The sequence below is a fragment of the Octopus sinensis genome, linkage group LG6 (assembly GCF_006345805.1).
Source record: "Octopus sinensis linkage group LG6, ASM634580v1, whole genome shotgun sequence".
NCBI lineage: Eukaryota > Metazoa > Mollusca > Cephalopoda > Octopoda > Octopodidae > Octopus > Octopus sinensis.
The window spans coordinates 44270314-44291099 of record NC_043002.1 but is presented as its reverse complement, the minus strand read 5'-3'; the positions used below and the strand labels follow the sequence as shown (position 1 = coordinate 44291099).

At 36.4% G+C, this 20786-nt stretch overlaps 1 protein-coding gene across 1 annotated transcript in view; it reads right to left on the bottom strand.

Annotated features, from left to right (window-relative positions):
• The window catches only part of LOC115213226 (contactin-like), a 252773-nt gene that overhangs the window by 15837 nt on the left and 216150 nt on the right, over window positions 1-20786 (bottom strand). Inside the window, exon 24 of the mRNA XM_029782161.2 lies at window positions 9927-10113. Within this exon, the coding sequence (XP_029638021.1) occupies window positions 9927-10113 (187 nt within the window). The remainder of the gene's footprint in view (window positions 1-9926; window positions 10114-20786) is intronic.

The window sequence follows — 20786 nt, the reverse complement described above, 5'->3', positions numbered from 1 at the left end:
CTGAAGGACGCTATGTAATTGGCATAGCGATTTTTAAATTCACCTTCACATAATCCACTCTAGGTCTTCTTATGAGTTGCATTATTATTTAGGGTTGCAGTAACTTCTGCCTCATATACAATAGATTTAGTCATTTAGAGAGAAAGAGAGAGAGAGAGAGAGAGGGGAGAGAGAGAGGTTATGAGAGGTAATGGTGTCAATAAGACCCAAAGGTGTCAGGTAATGCTGAGTAAGTGCTATGGATAGACTATAGTTAAGCTCCAGTTTCGGTGATTATGCGAGTAAGGAGTCCAAAGTAGGTCATATATCAGCATGTGTATATATATATATAACAAAAAAAATTCAGAATGAGATAAAAATCCAAGGCTGTCAAAGATTGTAGAACATTTATAAAAAAAGATGGTCTTACAGCTGTTTCTGAAATATTTTATATATCCCGTCATCGGAGACGGTATGAGAAAATGGTTAAGCAATAGTTATTTTAGATATGATATGAAATAGAGAGTGAAGTGGGGAGTGAAAATAGAAGTGAGATATGTAGGGATATTGCATCTATTGACCCATTATTTAGGCAACAACTGTAATACCTTCTATTTATAAATGTTCTAAAATCTTTCACACCCTTGGGCTTTTATCTCATTCTGAAAATTTATATATATATATATATATATATATATATATATATATAAAACTTGATAAAAACTTAGATATGTTTCGACCAAAGATTGGTTCAGGCCATATCTAACTTAATAGGACCACCTGATAGGATTATCTAAATCCTTTTTAGTCAAGTTTTGTTTATGGTGCATTCAAGTAGTGAGTTGTTGTTGAGGGAGTTGTATTCAGGTAAAGGTGGCTTATCCGGTATTCCTTGAAGAAATCTGGCCAGGCTCCGTTTAAAGGTGATGAGATCCTTTTCCTCTTTAATCAATTTTGGGACAATGTTAAACAGGGCAGGGCCTGTTGTAGAAAAGAAATTATGTCGCTGTGTACCTATATGTTGTGAACCTGAATTGGGCAGGGGATGTATGGCCCGTGGTCCCAGCCTTGAATGAACCTTGAAACTAATGTTCAGGTCGTTTGGGCAATGCTGGCGGTATATTCTCCATATCGTACAAATGATGTACCGCTCGCGGCGGCGCTGGAGAGAGTAGAGTTTCAAAGCTTTAAGGCGGTCCCAGTAATCGAGATCAGTCATGCCTTCAATTCGTTTAGTGAGTGCCCTGTAACATGATTCAATATATGAGATGTTTTGTTTTGTTCGGGGAGTCCACAAGGGGCAGCAGTATTCAAGGTGTGGCCGTACAAAGGAGGAGAAAAGTGGAATGATGACACCTTGTTCTCGATCGGAATGTTCTAAAGATCCAGGGGCTCATCCTACGAGCTATATCGACCTTATTGTTGATGTGGGCACTTCAACTGAGATTTTTATCAACAATTACACCCAGGTCTCGGATATTATTAGATGCCGTAAGCGGTTCCCCAGAAGGAAGAGAGTATGGCTGTTTTAGTATAGACCTTCTTCCAAAATGCATCAGCTCAAATTTTCCCTCGTTCAGTTGCATTTTGTTTTTGTCTGCCCATTGACTCACAGCATATAGATCAGAGTGGAGTTGAGTTCGATCTTCTTCATTGATGATTTTCTGGAGCTTAGTGTCATCAGTAAATATTTTCACATTGCAGTGATTTATGACGCTGGAAAGGTCATTTATGTAAATTATAAAGAGGAGCGGGCCCAAGACAGTCCCCTGGGGGACACCACTGGTGATTTTTTCTGGGCTTGAGTGGACTCCATCTACCACAACATGTTGCCCTCTATTCGCCAGGAAATACTTAATCCAGTGTAGAAGTTTTCCACGGATTCCAAAATCTGCCAATTTTGAGAGTAAGATATTATGGTCAACCCTGTCGAATGCTTTACTGAAGTCAAGATATATGACATCAGAGTTCGAACCTGTTCCCAAGACTTTAAGTATATCTTCAATATGTTTATATTTTTGCATTATACATGCATATATATGTATAAGCCTAAACTAATGTTTAAGGATTGCCTTAAAAATGCTCTAATACAGACAAGAATTGCAGTGAAAAACCAAATCAAATCATCTTCGGCTGGATTTTTCAATTTGTTTAAGAGCCTTTTAGATCTGATGAGCGTTTTTCTTTTGATTTTTGATTTTTCTGGCAAATTGACCTTTCCTCATCATATAAGACTTGCATTTGATGTCTTCGTGGACAACATTTCTGACTGTTCTTATGGACATCTTTTGCAATTGACCTAATGGACTTTTCTGGGAGTGTAATCAATAGTCTGTTGAACTTATTGGATACATTCAGGTGTTCTGATGATTTCAGAGCGTTTAGAATGGGCTTTATGCGTTGATACTGGTGATACGTTTCCATCTTCATTCTCCAGTTCCTGACAAAATTTGTAGGCGAAAGATCTGGCAACTTTTAAAATTCGAAATATTTCTAAATCTCCATGTTCAGCCTTTATAACTAAAACGACAACATGCGTCTTCATTTCTTGAGCAAGCTGAGTAAGGGTCTCTACCATTAATATTTTCTGAAAAAAGATTATACAGAGTTAACAAAGAATGTAGCAATGACCCAAAAGAGGTATGTCCTCAAATTCCTTTATATTTATGTATTATACACACACACATGCATATATATATATATACATATACATACATATATATACACATTTATATAGATATATGTATATATGTATATATTTATAGGCGCAGGAGTGGCTGTGTGGTAAGTAGCTTGTTTACCAACTATATGGTTCCGGGTTCAGTCCCACTGCGTGGCACCTTGGGCAAGTGTCTTCTATTATGGCCTCGGGCCAACCAAAGCATTGTGAGTGGATTTGGTAGACGGAAACTGAAAGAAACCCGTCGTATATATGTATGTATATATATGTATGTGTGTGTGTTTGTGTGTCTGTGTTTGTCCCCCTAGCATTGCTTGACAACCGATGCTGGTGTGTTTATGTCCCCGTCACTTAGCTGTTCGGCAAAAAGAGACCGATAGAATAAGTACTGGGCTTACAAAGAATAAGTCCTGGGGTCGAGTTGCTCGATTAAAGGCGGTGCTCCAGCATGGCCGCAGTCAAATGACTGAAACAAGTAAAAGGGTAAAAGGGTACAATTAGGTATTATACACACCCATGCATACATACACACACACACATACATACATACATACATACATACATACATACATACATACATACATACATACATACATACATACACGTATATTGGGTTGCGCAAACTTTGCATAATTTTTTATAATACAAAAGTAAATAGATTTTATCCTGCATATATACTGACTTTGGGTAATTAACTAAACTATTTAAAATGAACATCTGAGATAAATACCTGTACATAAAAAGTTCATTATGCAAATATTCAACTTAGAGTTGTTACTTAAAATATGAACACAATATATTACTAAGATTTGTAATAAGTTCAAGATATTCAATGATTTTCTGAGTTAGAAGCAGCTCTGTAATATAAACAATAGCGATGTCACATGTTTGTGTGTTGTCAAACGCCTTTTTGTTGCCGTATTTCATCCAGGGAAAGCGCATTTAACGACGTATTGTATGAAAATAAAACCGATATATTTCAAAGCTAGGCGAGATGTATCATCTCAGATGTGAAAGACAAATTTCGATATTTCACTGTTATTACAATTCGTTGGTGCTACATACTCGATTCGCCCTCCAGGGGAATTCAAATCGTCGGTCCGAAGTATAATCAGATAACAGAACAACTACCTGTTGTGTAACAGCGCCGCACAAGTAAAACAGAATTTAAGCTTTGAGCTACAAGCAGCTTTATAATGTAAACATTATCGATGTCACATAATGTGTATTGTTAAAAGCTTTTAAAATTTATCTTAAGGGCGAATCGAGCGTACGGCACGGATGAGGTGAAATAACAGCGATATATTTGTTGTTCTCATTTACATCTGGAGGTGGGGGAGGGGATCCGTTTACTTAATTTTTACTCGTACTGTCATTTTCAACACACTACGTATTTAAAGCGATGAAATACAGCAATCCAAAAGCGTTTAACAACGCACATGCATTATGTGAAATCGAAAATATTTATAAAATAAAATCTGCCACTGACTCAAAATCTAAATTTTGTTTCACTTGTGAGGTGTTGCTACACATCAGTGGATAGTGTTTACGTTATCTGTATATATTTTGAGTTCGTCTCGAGGAAAAATTCAGCATGCGGCAGTGATGATCTGAAATAGCATACAAATATTGATATCTGTTGTTCACGCTCACCTCCGAAGCGATTCGTTTCACCTGGGTTTGAAATATACGTCGTTTTTCAATACACTACTCTTTCAACGTACTTTCCCTAGACGAAATACAGTAACGAAAAACAGCAACGAAAAACAGCGTTTAACACATATACGTTAAGTATGTGTCATCGGTGATAAATACTTCTCTATGGCCATTTAGGTATCATACTTAATGTGAATGCGTCGCGGTGGGGAAAATTTCGATATGTATGTACGTATGCACGTATGTAAGCACACACACACACACACTCACACATACGCACACACACACTCACACACTCACACATACACACACACATGTGAGTGTGTGTGTCAGGAGACATGACTCGTAACAGCAGCGATGAATGAAAACGCTTGTTGTATTTCTGCCTTGTTGGACATTATCGGCAAAATGTATTCACTAGCAAATATGCTTAGACAAAATCCGTCTCCACACTAAAACAGAATATACTCAACAAAATCAGCATTAGAATGAAACAGATATTTATGTTTCATACACCATGATAGGCAAACTTTAGTGTGATATTCATTCCAAAATAATATCGTTTAAGCTATCGCGATATATTTACATTAGGAACGATACGTAGATAGCTATTTTAATCTGATATTGATTCTATTTCATATAATGGGTAAATACCCTTAAATAATTATGAATATTATCATTTCTATATTGGTTTCGAGTAGTCTTAAGACTGAAATAGAAAATGTCACATAAACAGAGGCTATCAGTTATCTTTACGATTCAAAATATGCAATTTTAATAAACAGTGATAACAGAAATTATTCGAAGAATTAGTGAAAATGAGCTAATAATCATAGATAAACTGTTGATAAAGTAGGTCTTGAGTCAATAAATAAAGTACCAGTTGCGTTCTCGGGTCTGATCAACAGACCCCCTTCCCCAACATTTCGGGCCTTGTGCCTAGAGTAGAAAAGAATAATACTTGTATGATGGGTTACACACATACATACATGTGTGATGCCTGTGTGTATGTACATATAAACTACAGTATTAGATTCGGTTCATTTTTTTGCTAAAACGCAAGTACCTGTATTCAGTTTCGAATATCATAACGTCGTGAACACCACACTGGCGGTTGCACGAGCGCGAAAGCTACGTTGTTATCCTCATTCCGTAAACGGTGGCTTTTAACGGGTGGAGAGCTGAACCATCCTGGGGTACAGAGGATTCGTAATCCAGACTAGTGTCTGAAAGTTTACCACACCATAGTGGGTTACACCATGGTTTCTCTGCTTTGTGGCAGAAGTAGGAAGAAAGAGTGAGAGAAAGTTGTGGTGAAAGAGTACAGAGAGGTTCACCCCCACCGCCGGAGCCTCGTGGAGCTTAGGTGTTTTTGCTCAATAAACACTCCCAATGCCCAATCTGGGAATCGAAACCCCGTTCTTACGACCGCGAGTCCGCTGCCCTAACTACTGGGCCATTACGCCTCCACTCCAGCTGTTGTCTCTGCCTAGCACGTACACTTTGATGTATCCCGTTCATTTGGGTATCATTTAACCCTCTATGAATTTTTGTTTTTGCATATCTTTTTGATATTAGATGTAAACGCCTGAAGTTTCGTGGGAGGGGACTGATCGATTACATTGATACCGTGCTCGACAGGTAGTTATATTATCGACACCGAAAGGATGAAAGGCAAACTTAGCATTGGCGGAATTTGAACTCAGAACTAAGTCCGGAAGAATAACCACCAAGCATTTTGTCCGGCGTGCTAACGATGCTGCTAAGCATTTTCTATTAGATAATATAAGACGAATCTACAAATACAGACAGTTGTGGTCTATTAAACCGAATATGATAAATATTTCCTGCAGACCAATGGTGGGATATATTACAATGTCGAAGCAGATTGGCATGATTTCAATTCGGTCATTCATGAATGAAATTAATTACTGTTCAACGCATCATCATCTGTACCACTCTACTGAGGCTGATAATAATATCACAATAAATTGCATTAAGATAATAGTAAACAATAATAGTTTCGAATTTTGGTGCAAGGTCATTAATTTTAGGCAGTGTGAATTAGTTGCGTGATTGTATATTTTATCATCAAAATTAAAGTTTGAATGTCTTCGAAACATCTAAGGAATGGAGTTAAACAAAGTTTCATACTATGTATATTTGAGAAAATGAATAAAGTTTGTTGATTAGTTATCGTTCTCCGTATTCTCGTAACTCTTGCAAGAGACAGATCAATTCTATAAATGTTTCCCCAACGCAGCGTAGTAAGTTAGTTGCTTGTAGTTTGGATTGTAAAATAAAATCAGAACTGAAATAAATATAAATAACAGAAAGCCTTACTGTGGGTGTAATGAGAATGTGAATACAATCTTTCTATGCTATTGATTTGAAAATGTCTAGTTGTCATAATTATAAGAACTTCAGACGCAATTGCCATGGTATCATTTATTTCGATTCTTTATGTTCTGAGCTCAGTTTTCTCTTGGATCAACGTTTTATCTAGCCAAGGCCAATAAATTAAAGTACCACCCAGTCACTGGGACTGATTCTGTTAATTGATCACTTCTCAAAAGTGCTTAGTTTGGCGTATAAAAAGTTTTAGGCGTGGTTAATTTTGGAAAACACTGACTCGAATGGAAAAATGTGTCGCTCAAGAACTTCAGTTTGAACAATTTTCATGATGTTTCATATTTAGATGCTTTTATTAAATTCATTCAGTTGTTAAACATAAATAAATCTTGGAATTAAACGGTTTTGATTTACTGTCGAGTGACTTTTGGCCAACACTGTATATATATATATATATATTATATATATATATGTATGAGTGTGTGTATGGTAACAAGAGTGTGCGTGTGTGTACGTATTATATAAGTATGCAGTATATATGTATGTGTATATATGTATTTCTGTAAACATATATGTGCATGTATACATTACCATCTGTTTTCCTTAATTAATTAATGCTTAGTTAACAATGAAATATTTGGGCATAGCATGCCTTATCCAAATATTTGAGAACCATCATCAATTATCGAATTTTCAAGAAGACAAGAATACGTTCACTTACAGAAGTGAGTAGAATACTTTACAAATTGAATAAGAACAGCGTAAAGATAATCCACCGTCTTTTGAATGATTGTGAGGGTGAGTTGGAGAAATTGCCTGCTGGATCAGTATTAGAGGTACGCAGAAAATATGTAGATTCCGAAGCAAGGAGAGACAAAGATCACCTGTCAGTTTAGTATATTTTCTCTCATCACTGCCAAGAGCAAAATATTTTTGCAGCATTGTTGCTCGGCAGTACATCGATATTTCGGTTCAGAAACGATATAACCCAAAAGTATCTGGAGCACTTGCATACGTCTATCACTTTGATCAGAGAGATCCGAGATACTAAAGGAGACCTAGCAGTGTTGAGGATAAATTTTGCGAACACCTACAATTGGTTGAAGGATCTCTGAACAAGCACCATGTCCCAAGAACATTCAAATATCTTATTCTGGACTATTACAGAGGATTCGGTCTGAGAATCTCAGCTGCTTGCACAACATCAGAATGGCACAAGTTCGAGAAGGGCAATATCATTGGTTGTAACACTTCAGTGAACTTCTGTTTCGCGCTTGCTAGTAGAGTTAATGGGCGTGCAGTGTAGAAGGCTGCTCAATATGTTTGGAATTCGGCAGCTCCTTACTATGGCCTTTACAGATGACCTGCGACAATAACATCAGTCATGAGGAGCAAGAGGAGCGTAAAGAAGCTCGAGGTGGTAAGTACAATCCATCACCGAGAAACCAATGACGGTCTTGAGAAAGGTGTATTGTATAACAGCAGCCTGAGAGGGACATCATCCACCCATGAACCCCATAAAAACTTGAGGGCCTGGCTATACAGAGTGAACGGTAAAATCTTCCTGGGAAGTTTAAGGTCCGGATTTAAATCATGGCACCCTCCCATGGATCATTTTGCATGTGAGATTCCGAATCTACAGCGAAAATCTTTCAGAGGTGAATCAGTGGAGTCGTGAAGAAACTTCGTAATTACAGTTCAGCGATATGTATGCGATTTGATGAGTTTCTTGTAAAATCTCACACGAAACCTTAGTTTTCGTGTAGTATTAAACATTGAACTACTTATTAACTGTTTTGAGTATTAATAAATACATATTACTGGAAACAGTTCCAGAAAAATAAATAAATAAATAAATAAATACAATGACTGTTATACTTGTTTGGCAAAGGACTTGATTTATAAATGGTTTCTGAAACCACTAATAACAGTTCAATGCATAACTAACAATACACCAGTTTGCGGCACTATTCATAGCATCCATTGTGAAAAATATAAAAAACAAAAATACACTAGCAATAATGAAAAACCAGAAAAGCATATTTCTCAGATATTTAAGAGAAAAAGAAATGAATTAACTGGTTAATTAATTACACCCTACTAACTTATTTACTACTAAAGTCTACTTCAAACGCATTTTAAACCATTAACAGACTACAACGTGAAGTTAATGTTATGTTAATACTCGTTTTTCATTTCCACCAAGATAGTGAAACATGCTAACGTTTGCAACAAAATCAGTAAAAAGCTTGATTCATTTTCTTATCAAAGATCAATCGCACAAACCGAAACTTTCACAAAGTAATAAATATAGAAATGACTATATTATCTTGTGCGTTAGCACGTGAAATAAATCGAGGTCTTGTAGGTCATCGACTGCGTTATGTCATCTGACTCCATTTCATACACTCACTATCTGCATCATTAAAAACAAACCTATATCCAGCTGATTCCTCCGTCGTTCAATATATTCAGTCAGCAATGGATTACGATAACCACCAACACAAATTCAATAACAGAGAATAAAAAGCAAATCCCACGCTGAAAACAAAAAGGAAGAAAATTTAATATAAATGCCAGTTGCACAACAAGGCTGTTTCCAGATGTTGATGTAATAAAACTATAAGCACTATTTCTTTCTTTTTCATCCTACACTATACCGGAGAATTTTTTGTATAGGTAGCCTTTCTTGAGAAGCGAGCTGCATAAGATGTGACTCATCATCAGGCGGGCCGCACTACTAAAAATTCAAGGCGTACCATTTAGATAGTCCCAGGGGCCGCAGTTTGCCCTTGACTGCGGTTCACTTACGACCGACATCTGTTCATATGAGGGAGTGCTAAAAAGGTCCCGGCTTTAAGGGTATTGTGAAAGGCCTAGTTGGAGGCCCAACCTACTGAGTTCTTTTACAGGTCTTAGAAAAACTGAAGGGCCACTGTAATAAGTGTGTGAATCTGAGAGGAGAACATGTTGAATAAAAACATAAGTAACTAATCCTCCTGTATATTCTTTTTACTCAAAGCCAGAAACTTTTCAACACCCCACCCTCGTATAACATTATTAGAAAACTAACATTATCAACAGCATTTAATCCCAAATATAAAACCTTTGGCCCAGATTTTAAATATATTTGCACATAATTCAACAAGTGTAATTTCTTCAGTCCAAAACTGTTCTGCCAGAACTAATTTGAACGAATAATGTATTTGTGAATTATAAATATGTATTATACATGAATATAAATTATAAAAATACTTACGATCACTTCCTGTTTTACCCAAATACTTCTCGCTCAGATCGCTAAGTCCTGCTGTATTGAACACTTGCACTGTCATCCAATAGTAACCATTTGGCTTTAAACCAATAATCATCGCAGAAGACATTTGACCAAAGAATGACTGGAAGTAGGTCGGTGCGTTTTCTATATCTCTGTCAAAGTAATTGACCTGCAATTTATAAGGTAATCCATGTAAATGGAATACATCTATAAAAGTTAAATGCCAAATGTAGTTTTCAAGTTTCAAGATCAGTTTTTAGGTTTTCTCAAAGGTTCTATAGGAATTTACTAGCGAACTCTAGGTGTACGTCAATACTCGAAAGGCTGACTTCTAAGATAGTGATTTGTTCTTTCCAACCCCATAATGACGGGTTCAGGCCCACTACGTAGCACCTTGGGCAAGTGTCTTCTACTATAGCCTCGGTTCGACCAAAGCCTTGTGAGTACATTTGGTAGGCGGAAACTGAAAGAATCCCCTGGTATATATATATATATGTAAATGAATGAATGAATTATCCTTTGTTTACCGTTAACATGGAAAATTCAATAAACAGTTACCAGGGTAGCAAAATTCACGCAAGTAACACTTATGAAGCGACCTATTCAAAGGTAGAAACTCCGGGTTAACGTGCAGTAATTTGTGTTGTATAAGTAAATAAATGGAGTTGAACGCAGATGTTGTTAAAATTCAATTACTTTCGACAAATATTTCGAAGACAGCATTGGTTTTATTCCAAAGGAATAAACGATGTAAAATGGAATCTTCTCATCAGGAAAGAAAGAGAGCCTATCTATTTACTTATATATATATATATAAACACACGCACACACATATATATATATATATATATATGTGTGTGTGTGTGTGTGTGTGTGTATGTGTGTGTGTGTGTGTGTGTGTGTGCGTGTATGTGGGTGTGTGTGTGTATGAGAGTGTGGTATAAGAGATGAATACATATATATACAGATCGCCAGATCCCTTCAAGATATAGATAAATCCACGTGGCAAAATCATAGGCGTACTCCGATTCGTTGGAAACAGCGTATACACGTTAATATGAATTAAAAGTGAAGGTTATCCCAAATTCTTTCCACCGAAGATTGATAAGTAACTCCTGAAACTCTAGTGAAGAAACAAGCAAGATATAACACTTTTGCTATGTAGAGTTGTATGCATATACAGAGAAGGAGAAACAGACACAGACACACACAGAAATACATACATACACACACACACACACATATATATATATACACATGCATATATGGGTACAGGACGTCCCCAAAAGTAAGCAAACAGAAAATGCGAAAAAAAATGAGTTCAATACGCAAACAACGAGAGAAACAAATGGAAAGCAGGACAAATAACATAAAAAAACGACCCTTTATCTATTAGCGGCTGTCTATCTACTCCTCATTCCTAGCATTGAACGACAATGCTCGTCTTCGAAGACAGTTGCTCCCATAAGTACCAAAATAAGATTTGGGATTTATGGAGGGTCAAAGTTGGGAACAAAAACAGGACAGTGGAGATATACAAGGAAACCGAAAGAAAACAAACATGGAGCGTTGTCAGGCTGGAACGAGGGTAAAGTAGCGAACGCTGGAGAAATATTTTCTTTGACAAGAGAAAAGATAGAAGGGAGAGATAGGATCTCTCCAGTTCTAAGGACAGTCCTGAAAAAAAAGAAAGATGATCACTTGAGGAAAAGATAGATGGACGATGGTCACGTGTGAGCAACAAGAGAGAAAATGAGAGGAGAGAGAGAAGCCGTTTTCTCTCTCATCCTTTCTCTAATTCCCTTTCCCCTCACCGTTTTCTATCTGTTTTTCTCTCCCCTTCTTCTTTTCTCTCTCTTCCTGCTCACACGTGACCATCGTCCATCTTTCTTTTCTTCTCGTGATCATCTTTATTTGCTTTCAGGACTCTCCTAAGTAGTGTACGTATCCTGGCTCTCTCTTCTATCTTTTCTCTTGTCAAACATGATATATCTCCAGTGTTCGCTATTTTACCTTTGTTCTGCTCTAACGACCCTCCATGTTTATTTTCGTTTGGTTTCCTTGTATTTCTCTACTGCCCTGTTTTTGTTCCCAAATTTGATCCTCCGTAAATCTCAAATTTTATTTTGGTACTTATAGGAGCAACTGTCTTCGGAGACTCATATTGTCGTTTAATTCTCGAGATGAGGAGTAGATAGACAGCCGCTAACTGACGAAGGCTCTTTCTTTATGTTACTTGTCCTGCTTTCCATTTGTTTCTCTCGTTGTTTGCGCATTTAACTCATTTGTTTACGTATTTCATGTTGTTTACGGTTGATGACGTCCTATACACATATATACATATGTATACGTATACAGACACACAAATTCATAATACATACATACATACATACATACATACATCATACATACATACACACATACATACATACACACATACTCAGTTTCCGTCTACAGATCCACTCACAAGGTTTTAGTTGGCCCGATGCTACAGTAGAAGATACTGGCTCAAGTTGCCACGCAGTGGGACTGAACCCTGAACCATGTAGTTGGGATGCAAGCTTCTTACCACACAGCCACTCCTGCCTATGGAGGTGCAATGGCCCAGTGGTTAGGGCAGCGGGCTCGCGGTCATAGGATTGCGGTTTCGATTCCCAGACCGGGCGTTGTGAGTGTTTATTGAGCGAAAACACCTAAAGCTCCACGAGGCTCCGGCAGGGGCTGGCGGTCATCCCTACTGTACTCTTTCACCACAACTTTCTCTCACTCTTACTTCCTGTTTCTGTTGTACCTGTATTTCAAAGGGCCGGCCTTGTCACTCTCTGTGTCACGCTGAATATCCCCGAGAACTACGTTAAGGGGTACACCTGTCTGTGGTGTGCTCAGCCACTTACACGTTAATTTCACGAGAAGGCTGTTCCGTTGATTCGGATCAACCGGAACCCTCGTCGTCGTAACCGACGGAGTGCTTCCCTGCCTATATATATATGGCATATGTGTCTTAGTATACCGAAAAAAACATTCACTGTTTGGGCTCCCTGATGTCATCCACAGTTAGGGTATAATTTTCACTGGACCTACGTCCATGTCCTTCATGAATGATATATATATATATATATATATATATATAAAAGTGAGGTTGTGTGGTGTCTGTCTCCTACGATTTAGATTCCTAACTACTCCCACATTTTGCGTGCAGTTTAACCAAAAGCGGGTATCATAGAGTCGTGATTCATATCGAACCCATCTGGGTATTAGCGCGCGTCTACGATGAGTTACGATTTAAAAAAAAAATTACCATCATTTTTTTTCCATTTTTAATGCATTTTTGTGCTATTATATAAGGGAAATAACTCTCTAAAAATGTCTACGATGAGTCTACGATTTAAAAAAAAAATTTAGCATAATTTTTTTCCATTTTTAATGCATTTTTTTGCTATTATATAAGGGAAGTAACTCTCTAAAAATGCTTATATAGTTATTTCCCTTACAAACCTGAGCAACACCGGGCGATACTGCTAGTATTTATATATATATATATATATATATTTATAATAAGAGTAGATCGTGTACGAGTGGGTATATATTTGTAAAAAAGAAGTTTGATAAGGTTCGTTTTTTCAAGAACCGAAACATGTAAAATTCATAAGAAAATTAAAATTGATATAATATAGTGGCGTTTTCAAACTTCTTTTTTACAAATATATATATTTTTATATATAAAAGAGAGGTTGTGTGCTGTCTGTCTCCTACGATTTAGATTCCTAACTACTCCCACATTTTGCGGTGCAGTTTAACCAAAACCGGGTATCTTATAGTCATGATTCATATCGAGCTCTTCTGGGTATTAGCGCGCGACTACGATGAGTCTACGATTAAAAAAAAATACCATCAATTTTTCTCATTTTTAATGCATTTTTGGCATATATAGGGAAGTAACTCTCTAAAAATTTATTATTAAATCTCAGAACGTAAAAAGCTACAGTAACACCCCCCACATATTGAGATGGCTATTATACTTTACATCTCTAAATATGCTTATATAGTTATTTCCCTTACAAACCCGGGCAACGCCGGGCGATACTGCTAGTATATATATAATATATATATTATATATATATATATATATATATATATGCAATTTATTTATGGTTATGCACATATCTGTGTTTCACCACCATCGTGAGTTAAAATAGGAAACTACGAAAAAGAAAAAAACTGTGTGATTAAGACAACTGAAAGTTAAGCGTGAAACGAAGAAGGTTTGTGTATTTACTTATTTGGGAGTATAGGCCTGAAGAATAGAAGTGCGTGGAAAGCATGAATGAACAAAGACTGTAGCTAACATCCTGATCGACAGTGGAGAGAATAAGATAGAAGCGTTAGAGTGTTAGTGGGTTCCTTTTGGAAAGGTGGTATTAGTATTTGCAATGCTTTTACCATCATAATTAATCACAATGCTTTTACCATCATAATTAATCACAGTGAGTTTAAGGAATATGATGAGAAAGTACATTGCAGACAAGCTAACATTATTCTTTGGTAGATCAAGCAATTGAGACGAGTTCGAATCTTACCATTGCTGTTAATTGCAGATTTATGATTAATGTATAATTTAATTACAAACAGACGCTTGACACATGTTTGTGTAATAAAAATGTGGGTTCGATTGTTAGAAATGTGTTCAACCTCTGGAATAAAAATTGTAAGGTTAAATGCAGCGATTAAGAAAAATATAAGGGATTAGATTTTTAACAGATAATAATATTATTTGCATATGGTGTGTATTAAAAACTGCTGCACAGATTTATAGGTGGCAGAATAGAAATAATGACGTATTTTAACCTGAGTAGAATGAATGTAAGTGAAAGGTTATTAGCCTTGATCTTGAAAGACACACTAATTAAAATTTAACCTTCGTCCAACGGTATTAAACATACACAGCTGAATTTCTTAAGCGAATTTCTTTCAACTTTGTTATCTCACTTTTTTCTCACCTTTTTACTTCTTTACTCACGTACAACAACACGGAGTTAATTACGTTTAGTTTGGAGGAATTGAAATTTATTGTGGAAACTTTAATCTTTTATCGTTATAAAATTATATCTTTTGGCGTTATAGATGCTTCGCCAGAAGCTTGGTCTAAAACGGCAATTACTTGATAGAAGAGTAAATATAGCCATATCAAAGTATATAAAAACGGTAATATTAAAAGTTTTTGTCACAGATACAATTACACTACGTCGCAATAGAATATGTCATACATATATAATTTACTCAGAAACTAGAATATATATGTGCAGCAAAATTTCGATATTTGAAGAAATAAACGACATATTATTTTAGCAGATTTTGTGTCATCTAATGGCCTCCAATGTGACGTTAACAATTCTGACGTTAACAATAACACCAACACACACATATATATGTATTTGTGTGTGTATATGTGGGTGTTTGTGTGTCTATGTGTGTATGTACGTACATACATATCTATCTATCTATCTATCTATCTATCTATCTATCTATCTATCTATCTATCTATCTATCTATCTATCTATCTATCTATCTATCTATATAGTGGTCGCCGTTTGTGAGGCACGCATTCCCGCAACTTGTCTCCATGACCGAACTGCAGTCGTGGATCAAAAAGAGGCCGAGGAAGGGCGAATGGCACCGCGAGTGTCGCGTTGCTCTCAAGCAACTCTGCCGTCCCGGGTCGACCTTGAGTGACTTCAACACAACCAAAGCATTCTATAGGGGATTAGTGGAGGGGAGGTACGATGACGAGCTCGGGGCAAACCTGGACGTCGACGAGGAATACCTGACCCGCCTGTTCAGGACAACTTTTGGGCCAGGGCCCATGGACAACTTCCAGAGATCCCTGGCAGTGCTACCGAGAAGCGCTACCCGTTCGGGATAAGCTCTACAGACACGGCTCGAGAAACACGGGGCCGACCTGCCCGAGATGCGGTCAGAGCGACGAAACCGTTCTGCACGCACTCGTACAGTGTCCAACAACTTCCGACCTGTGAGCTTATGTCGATCAACTGCTGTCACGTGTGGGACGAGTCGGTTTATCAGCCGAGTCTATCGTCAATATTGTCACGCCTCCTTCCTTCAAACGGGAAGGAAGAACTATTTTCATCATCATTGTGGCTATGGCGAAAGAATGTATCTGGTGGACGCGTCTAAAAGGATTGGGGACAAACACTTTCCTCTCTGGTCAATCTCTCATCAACTTCTTCAAGTATCACTTCAAAAGGAAGGTGAGAGTAGAGAGGCAAGTTTTGTCTAGCGAATGTTTTACAAAAAGATGGGTGAATGTAGCAAGGATGGCACGTATGAATGACGAAGCCACCTTGAGCATAATCCTATGAACCCGAAATTTAAAACAGAGGGTTACCTACTTGCAAACAAATGTGGTAACATGTAACAATATTGACTGAGGTTACCGTGGTCTTTTCCGTAGGCTTTTCGTCCCACGGATGAACCTTATCTGCTTCCCCCTTTACATCTTACATCATGACACTGTGATACACGATCCCTATTGATCGTTTTTTTCTTTTTTCTTTTGTGGCTTTTTTCTTTTTTCTTTTCTTTCCCTTTTACGATCCCTTTTGATCGAAAAACTACCCCACATTTCCCCGCCCCCCAGAAAAAGAAAAGCTCTATTTTGTAATCTGTCCCGTCTGTGTGCAGCCCTGTGTGGCTAATAAAGAAACATATCTATCTATCTATCTATCTATCTATCTATCTATCTATCTATCTATCTATCTATCTATCTATCTATCTATCTATCTATCTATCTATCTATCTATTTGTCCGTCTGTCTATTCATTTATCTATTTATCTGTCCATTTATCTATCTGCCTGTATCTCTTTCTGTCTATCTCTTTATCTGTGTGTCAGTCTATCCAGTTATCTATCTATCTACCTATCTACCTACCTATCAATCTATCAAACTATCAATCTACTTATCTATCTATCCATTCATCTACCTATCCATTTGTATATGTATGTATGTATGTATGTATGTATTTATTTATTTATCTATATATCTGTCTATTTATCCAGTTATCTATCTATCTATCTATTTATTTATCTATATATCTAACTATTTATCCAGTTATCCATCTATTTATCCATTTATCTACCTATCTATCCATCTATCCATCTATCTGTCTGTCTGTCTGTCTGTATCTATATATACGTATACATAATACATATTTATTGAATTAGGGGAGAGCCACATTTAATACACTCCATGTGTGTGAGAGCTGCAGCACATGAACAAAACTGGAAAACCCAGTTTTATTTGTACATTTCACATCTTGTTGTTAGAATTTCATTTGAATATTTTTAAATGCCATAATATTCATTCATTGATGTTTATTTTAAAAATGTTTAATTGTATTAGTTTCATTAAGTACGAAGTACACATATATATAGGAAATATTTTAAAAACCTTTGAGTGTTTATCAGTTTAACTATACTGAGTTGGGACGCCTATATTCAATATCGGAATTTGCCTTTCAGCAAAACAAAATTATACTGCTATATATAATGAAAAATGAAAAATTAAACAAAAATAAAATGGTAAAAATGAAAGCCTGCTTATGATATCCATGTGTTTGTAGGTAAAACATGCAGTATAATAATAATTCTCTTTATTTTAGGCATAAAACCTCAAATTTGGGGGTAGGGCATTAGCCTTGGTTGAGAGTCGATGAACATGCAGGCTTGATACTAAACCAATTTATTCAAGCATGATATATTTCTAATAATTACGCGATGCCTCGATTTCACGAACTTTGTTGAAGAATACGGGATTCACAGCAATAAGTTGTGTTGAAAAATTTTGTCGCTCTATTTTTTTGCAATTCAGGATATTTTAATTTTGGACTCAGACTGGGATTTGTGTAACATATTCAATCCAGCTCTTCCTATAACTCCGTGTGTCAATATACATTGAGGATGATTGAGTAGCTAGAAGGCAAAGAATAGGACAACCATCACCGACTACACCCATCCATGAATGTATTTACAAGAAACCTAGTACATAGCCTCAGTTTCTGCAATACATCAACCTAGCTAGGAAATTATCTAACCGCCCTTACGATTTATCTTTTTCTTCTTTCAGTTTGTATTCTTTTGTTTCAATATTAGGAAGTTATTTTCACTCCTATAGCGATTGGATGTATGAATGAAGTTTCTAAATAATATATATCTTTTAGAACATTTACTTTATTCTAAAACTGCAAATAGTCGGACTAAGCGCAAAAAGTACCTTATCTATACTGTTGAGCACCAGGTTGATTTATTATGTCAATAAGGAAAATAAGAACTTGCATTCATTCATCATTATCCAATTGAAAACAGGAAACCGGAACTTTTCTGTTAAAGTAATAAGAAAAGCTATGAGACACCAACAGATGCACAATCTTACTCTAGAAATTGGTGTTTGACAGCAACGTCTTTCTTTCATCGCCAAGTTCCAGTTATTAAATAGCATTTCTAAAATGCATATGGAGCTTCTCATTTGAGTCTATGGGACTGACAATTTGAATGACAAATTTCATAATTACATAATTAACTAATTTTAAACTAAGTACTGTTCATTATGTCGCTAACTTATTTACATTTTCTCAAATGATTCTCTCATATAATATACATACATACAAATACATACACATATATATATATATATATATATATATATATATATATTATATATTATATATATATATATATATATATATATATATATATAGAGAGAGAGAGAGAGAGAGAGAGAGGGGGGGATAGATAGATAGATAGATAGATAGACAGATAGATAGATAGATAGAGAGATAGATAGATAGATAGATAGATAGATAGATAGATAGATAGATAGATAGATAGATAGATAGATGGATAGATTCAGATGAATATGGCACTAAAGTTAAAGGCACCAGAATTTAGTATGGTATTATCCATATAATTCAAAATGGGGTGATTATAATCAAATAAGCAACAAGGATATCCGGAGGTAATGCAGTACGATCGTTTCATGCGACTCCATTTAATTGAACAATGCAAATATTATATTAATTTAAAATGTAGAGCAAACTTCAGCTGCGTAAAAATATAGAATTTAGTAAAATTCGAAGGACTCATTTGTATAATTTTCTTTTTATCCAAAATCACCAAGAGGATAAGTAGGTAGACCAAGAACATGTTTTATCAACAACATCACACTGCTTATCACTGATTATTTATGTTATTTAGATTTACTAGGAGGTCGGGTGGTTTTAATTTATAGACTAGTTTAACAAATCTAAGAGAAACCAGAGTGTATCCTTTATGGATAGGGCAAAATAGATAGACAATTTAAGTGCCAGAGTCATAAATCAAGATTTCTTTGAAGTAAAACCATTTGGTTCAGTAAGAATATACTTCAGACAAAATGGGCTACCATGCCCTTCCTGGTATCTCCTTCAGTGCTTGGTTTCGAGCTTTATCTCAGTTTTTCCAATCACTCACGTAACCATTCTTTTAGCCATTTCTTCTTCGGATGCCCTCTCTTCCTGGACTCCAGCGGAGTTTATCGAAAACAGTGGTGCAGAAGTCAGGAGTATCGTTTCTGATCACATGTCCAATCCATTTCACCCTGTTTCGGGTCACAACCTGACTTGGTGCAAGAGGACCTTGATATTCCTAGCAGTTCGAGGCTGATGAAACAATCTCAGAAAGAAATATTGCGTATATGACGCTAGCATCTTTGCTGTAAGATGTTCAATTTCCTCTCAGTTAAAACCCAGAACTCACTACGTTAGGGAAGGTTAATGAGAACGGTGTTTGACAACTAGATTTTGATCGTTATATTAATGTGAGTTTTCAAGATTCTTCTTAATTTGAGAAATTACTATTAGCTTTACCAATTCTGATGTTAACTTCCTCCTCATCTCAATCACAACTGATGTTGGTGCCAAGGTGCATGAAGTCTTTGCATCCTTCCAGACATATTTACTTTCTATATGACTCGATGTCTTGACTGAACATTGCTTTTGAGTGTCGGAAGAAATAGATATGAACTATGTATAAGAGAAATGTATCAAATCTTTACATCCAGACACAAGTTACTTAATAGCTGGCTGAAACAGGCACCGAGAGGCTTACATAAACATACCAAACCCTTTAAGAAATTTAACACACGTTCTAGTAAACTCAATATCCCATCCACAGATGGATGAGAAAGGAAGGGTAGAAGCATATGCCCTCAACTCCCCAAATGCATGGCCTTTTCTTAACTAACCTGGTATATAGTTTTTCTCCTTTCTACAACCCGTCATAAATGTCATATCCACGAAAATATCTGGGTAAGTAAGGTCCTTAAATAGAACTGAACCACCGTAAAATATTACAAGAGCCCTTCTTGAAAGTAAGGTTATTAAGTGCCTGTCTACTACAATACCGGCCAAACCAGATAGTAACATAAACTTCGACCTAATTAGATAGAATCCTGACTTCGTCCAGTAACTGGCATGAAACCGGGATTAACCACACAAGCTTACAAACAGATCAGATTTCACATTAAAAAGCCTCCCTCATTTCCCCCAGAATCCTAACCAACAAACAACTAACTGTATTCAGTTCGCTTCGAGCCTAGCTAGACGAAAATGCCTGAGCGAAGATGCATAGAAAATTATGCCCGCTTCCATGTGCAATTTCCCATACTTTGTGCAGTGAAAACACGTGTAGGTCATTATAACCATATAAGTATGCGGTATGAAATTGTAAAGTAAAAGAAAATAAATACTGAGTATGCACCAGTTTTCATATTCTCGATCGTTATAATTATTG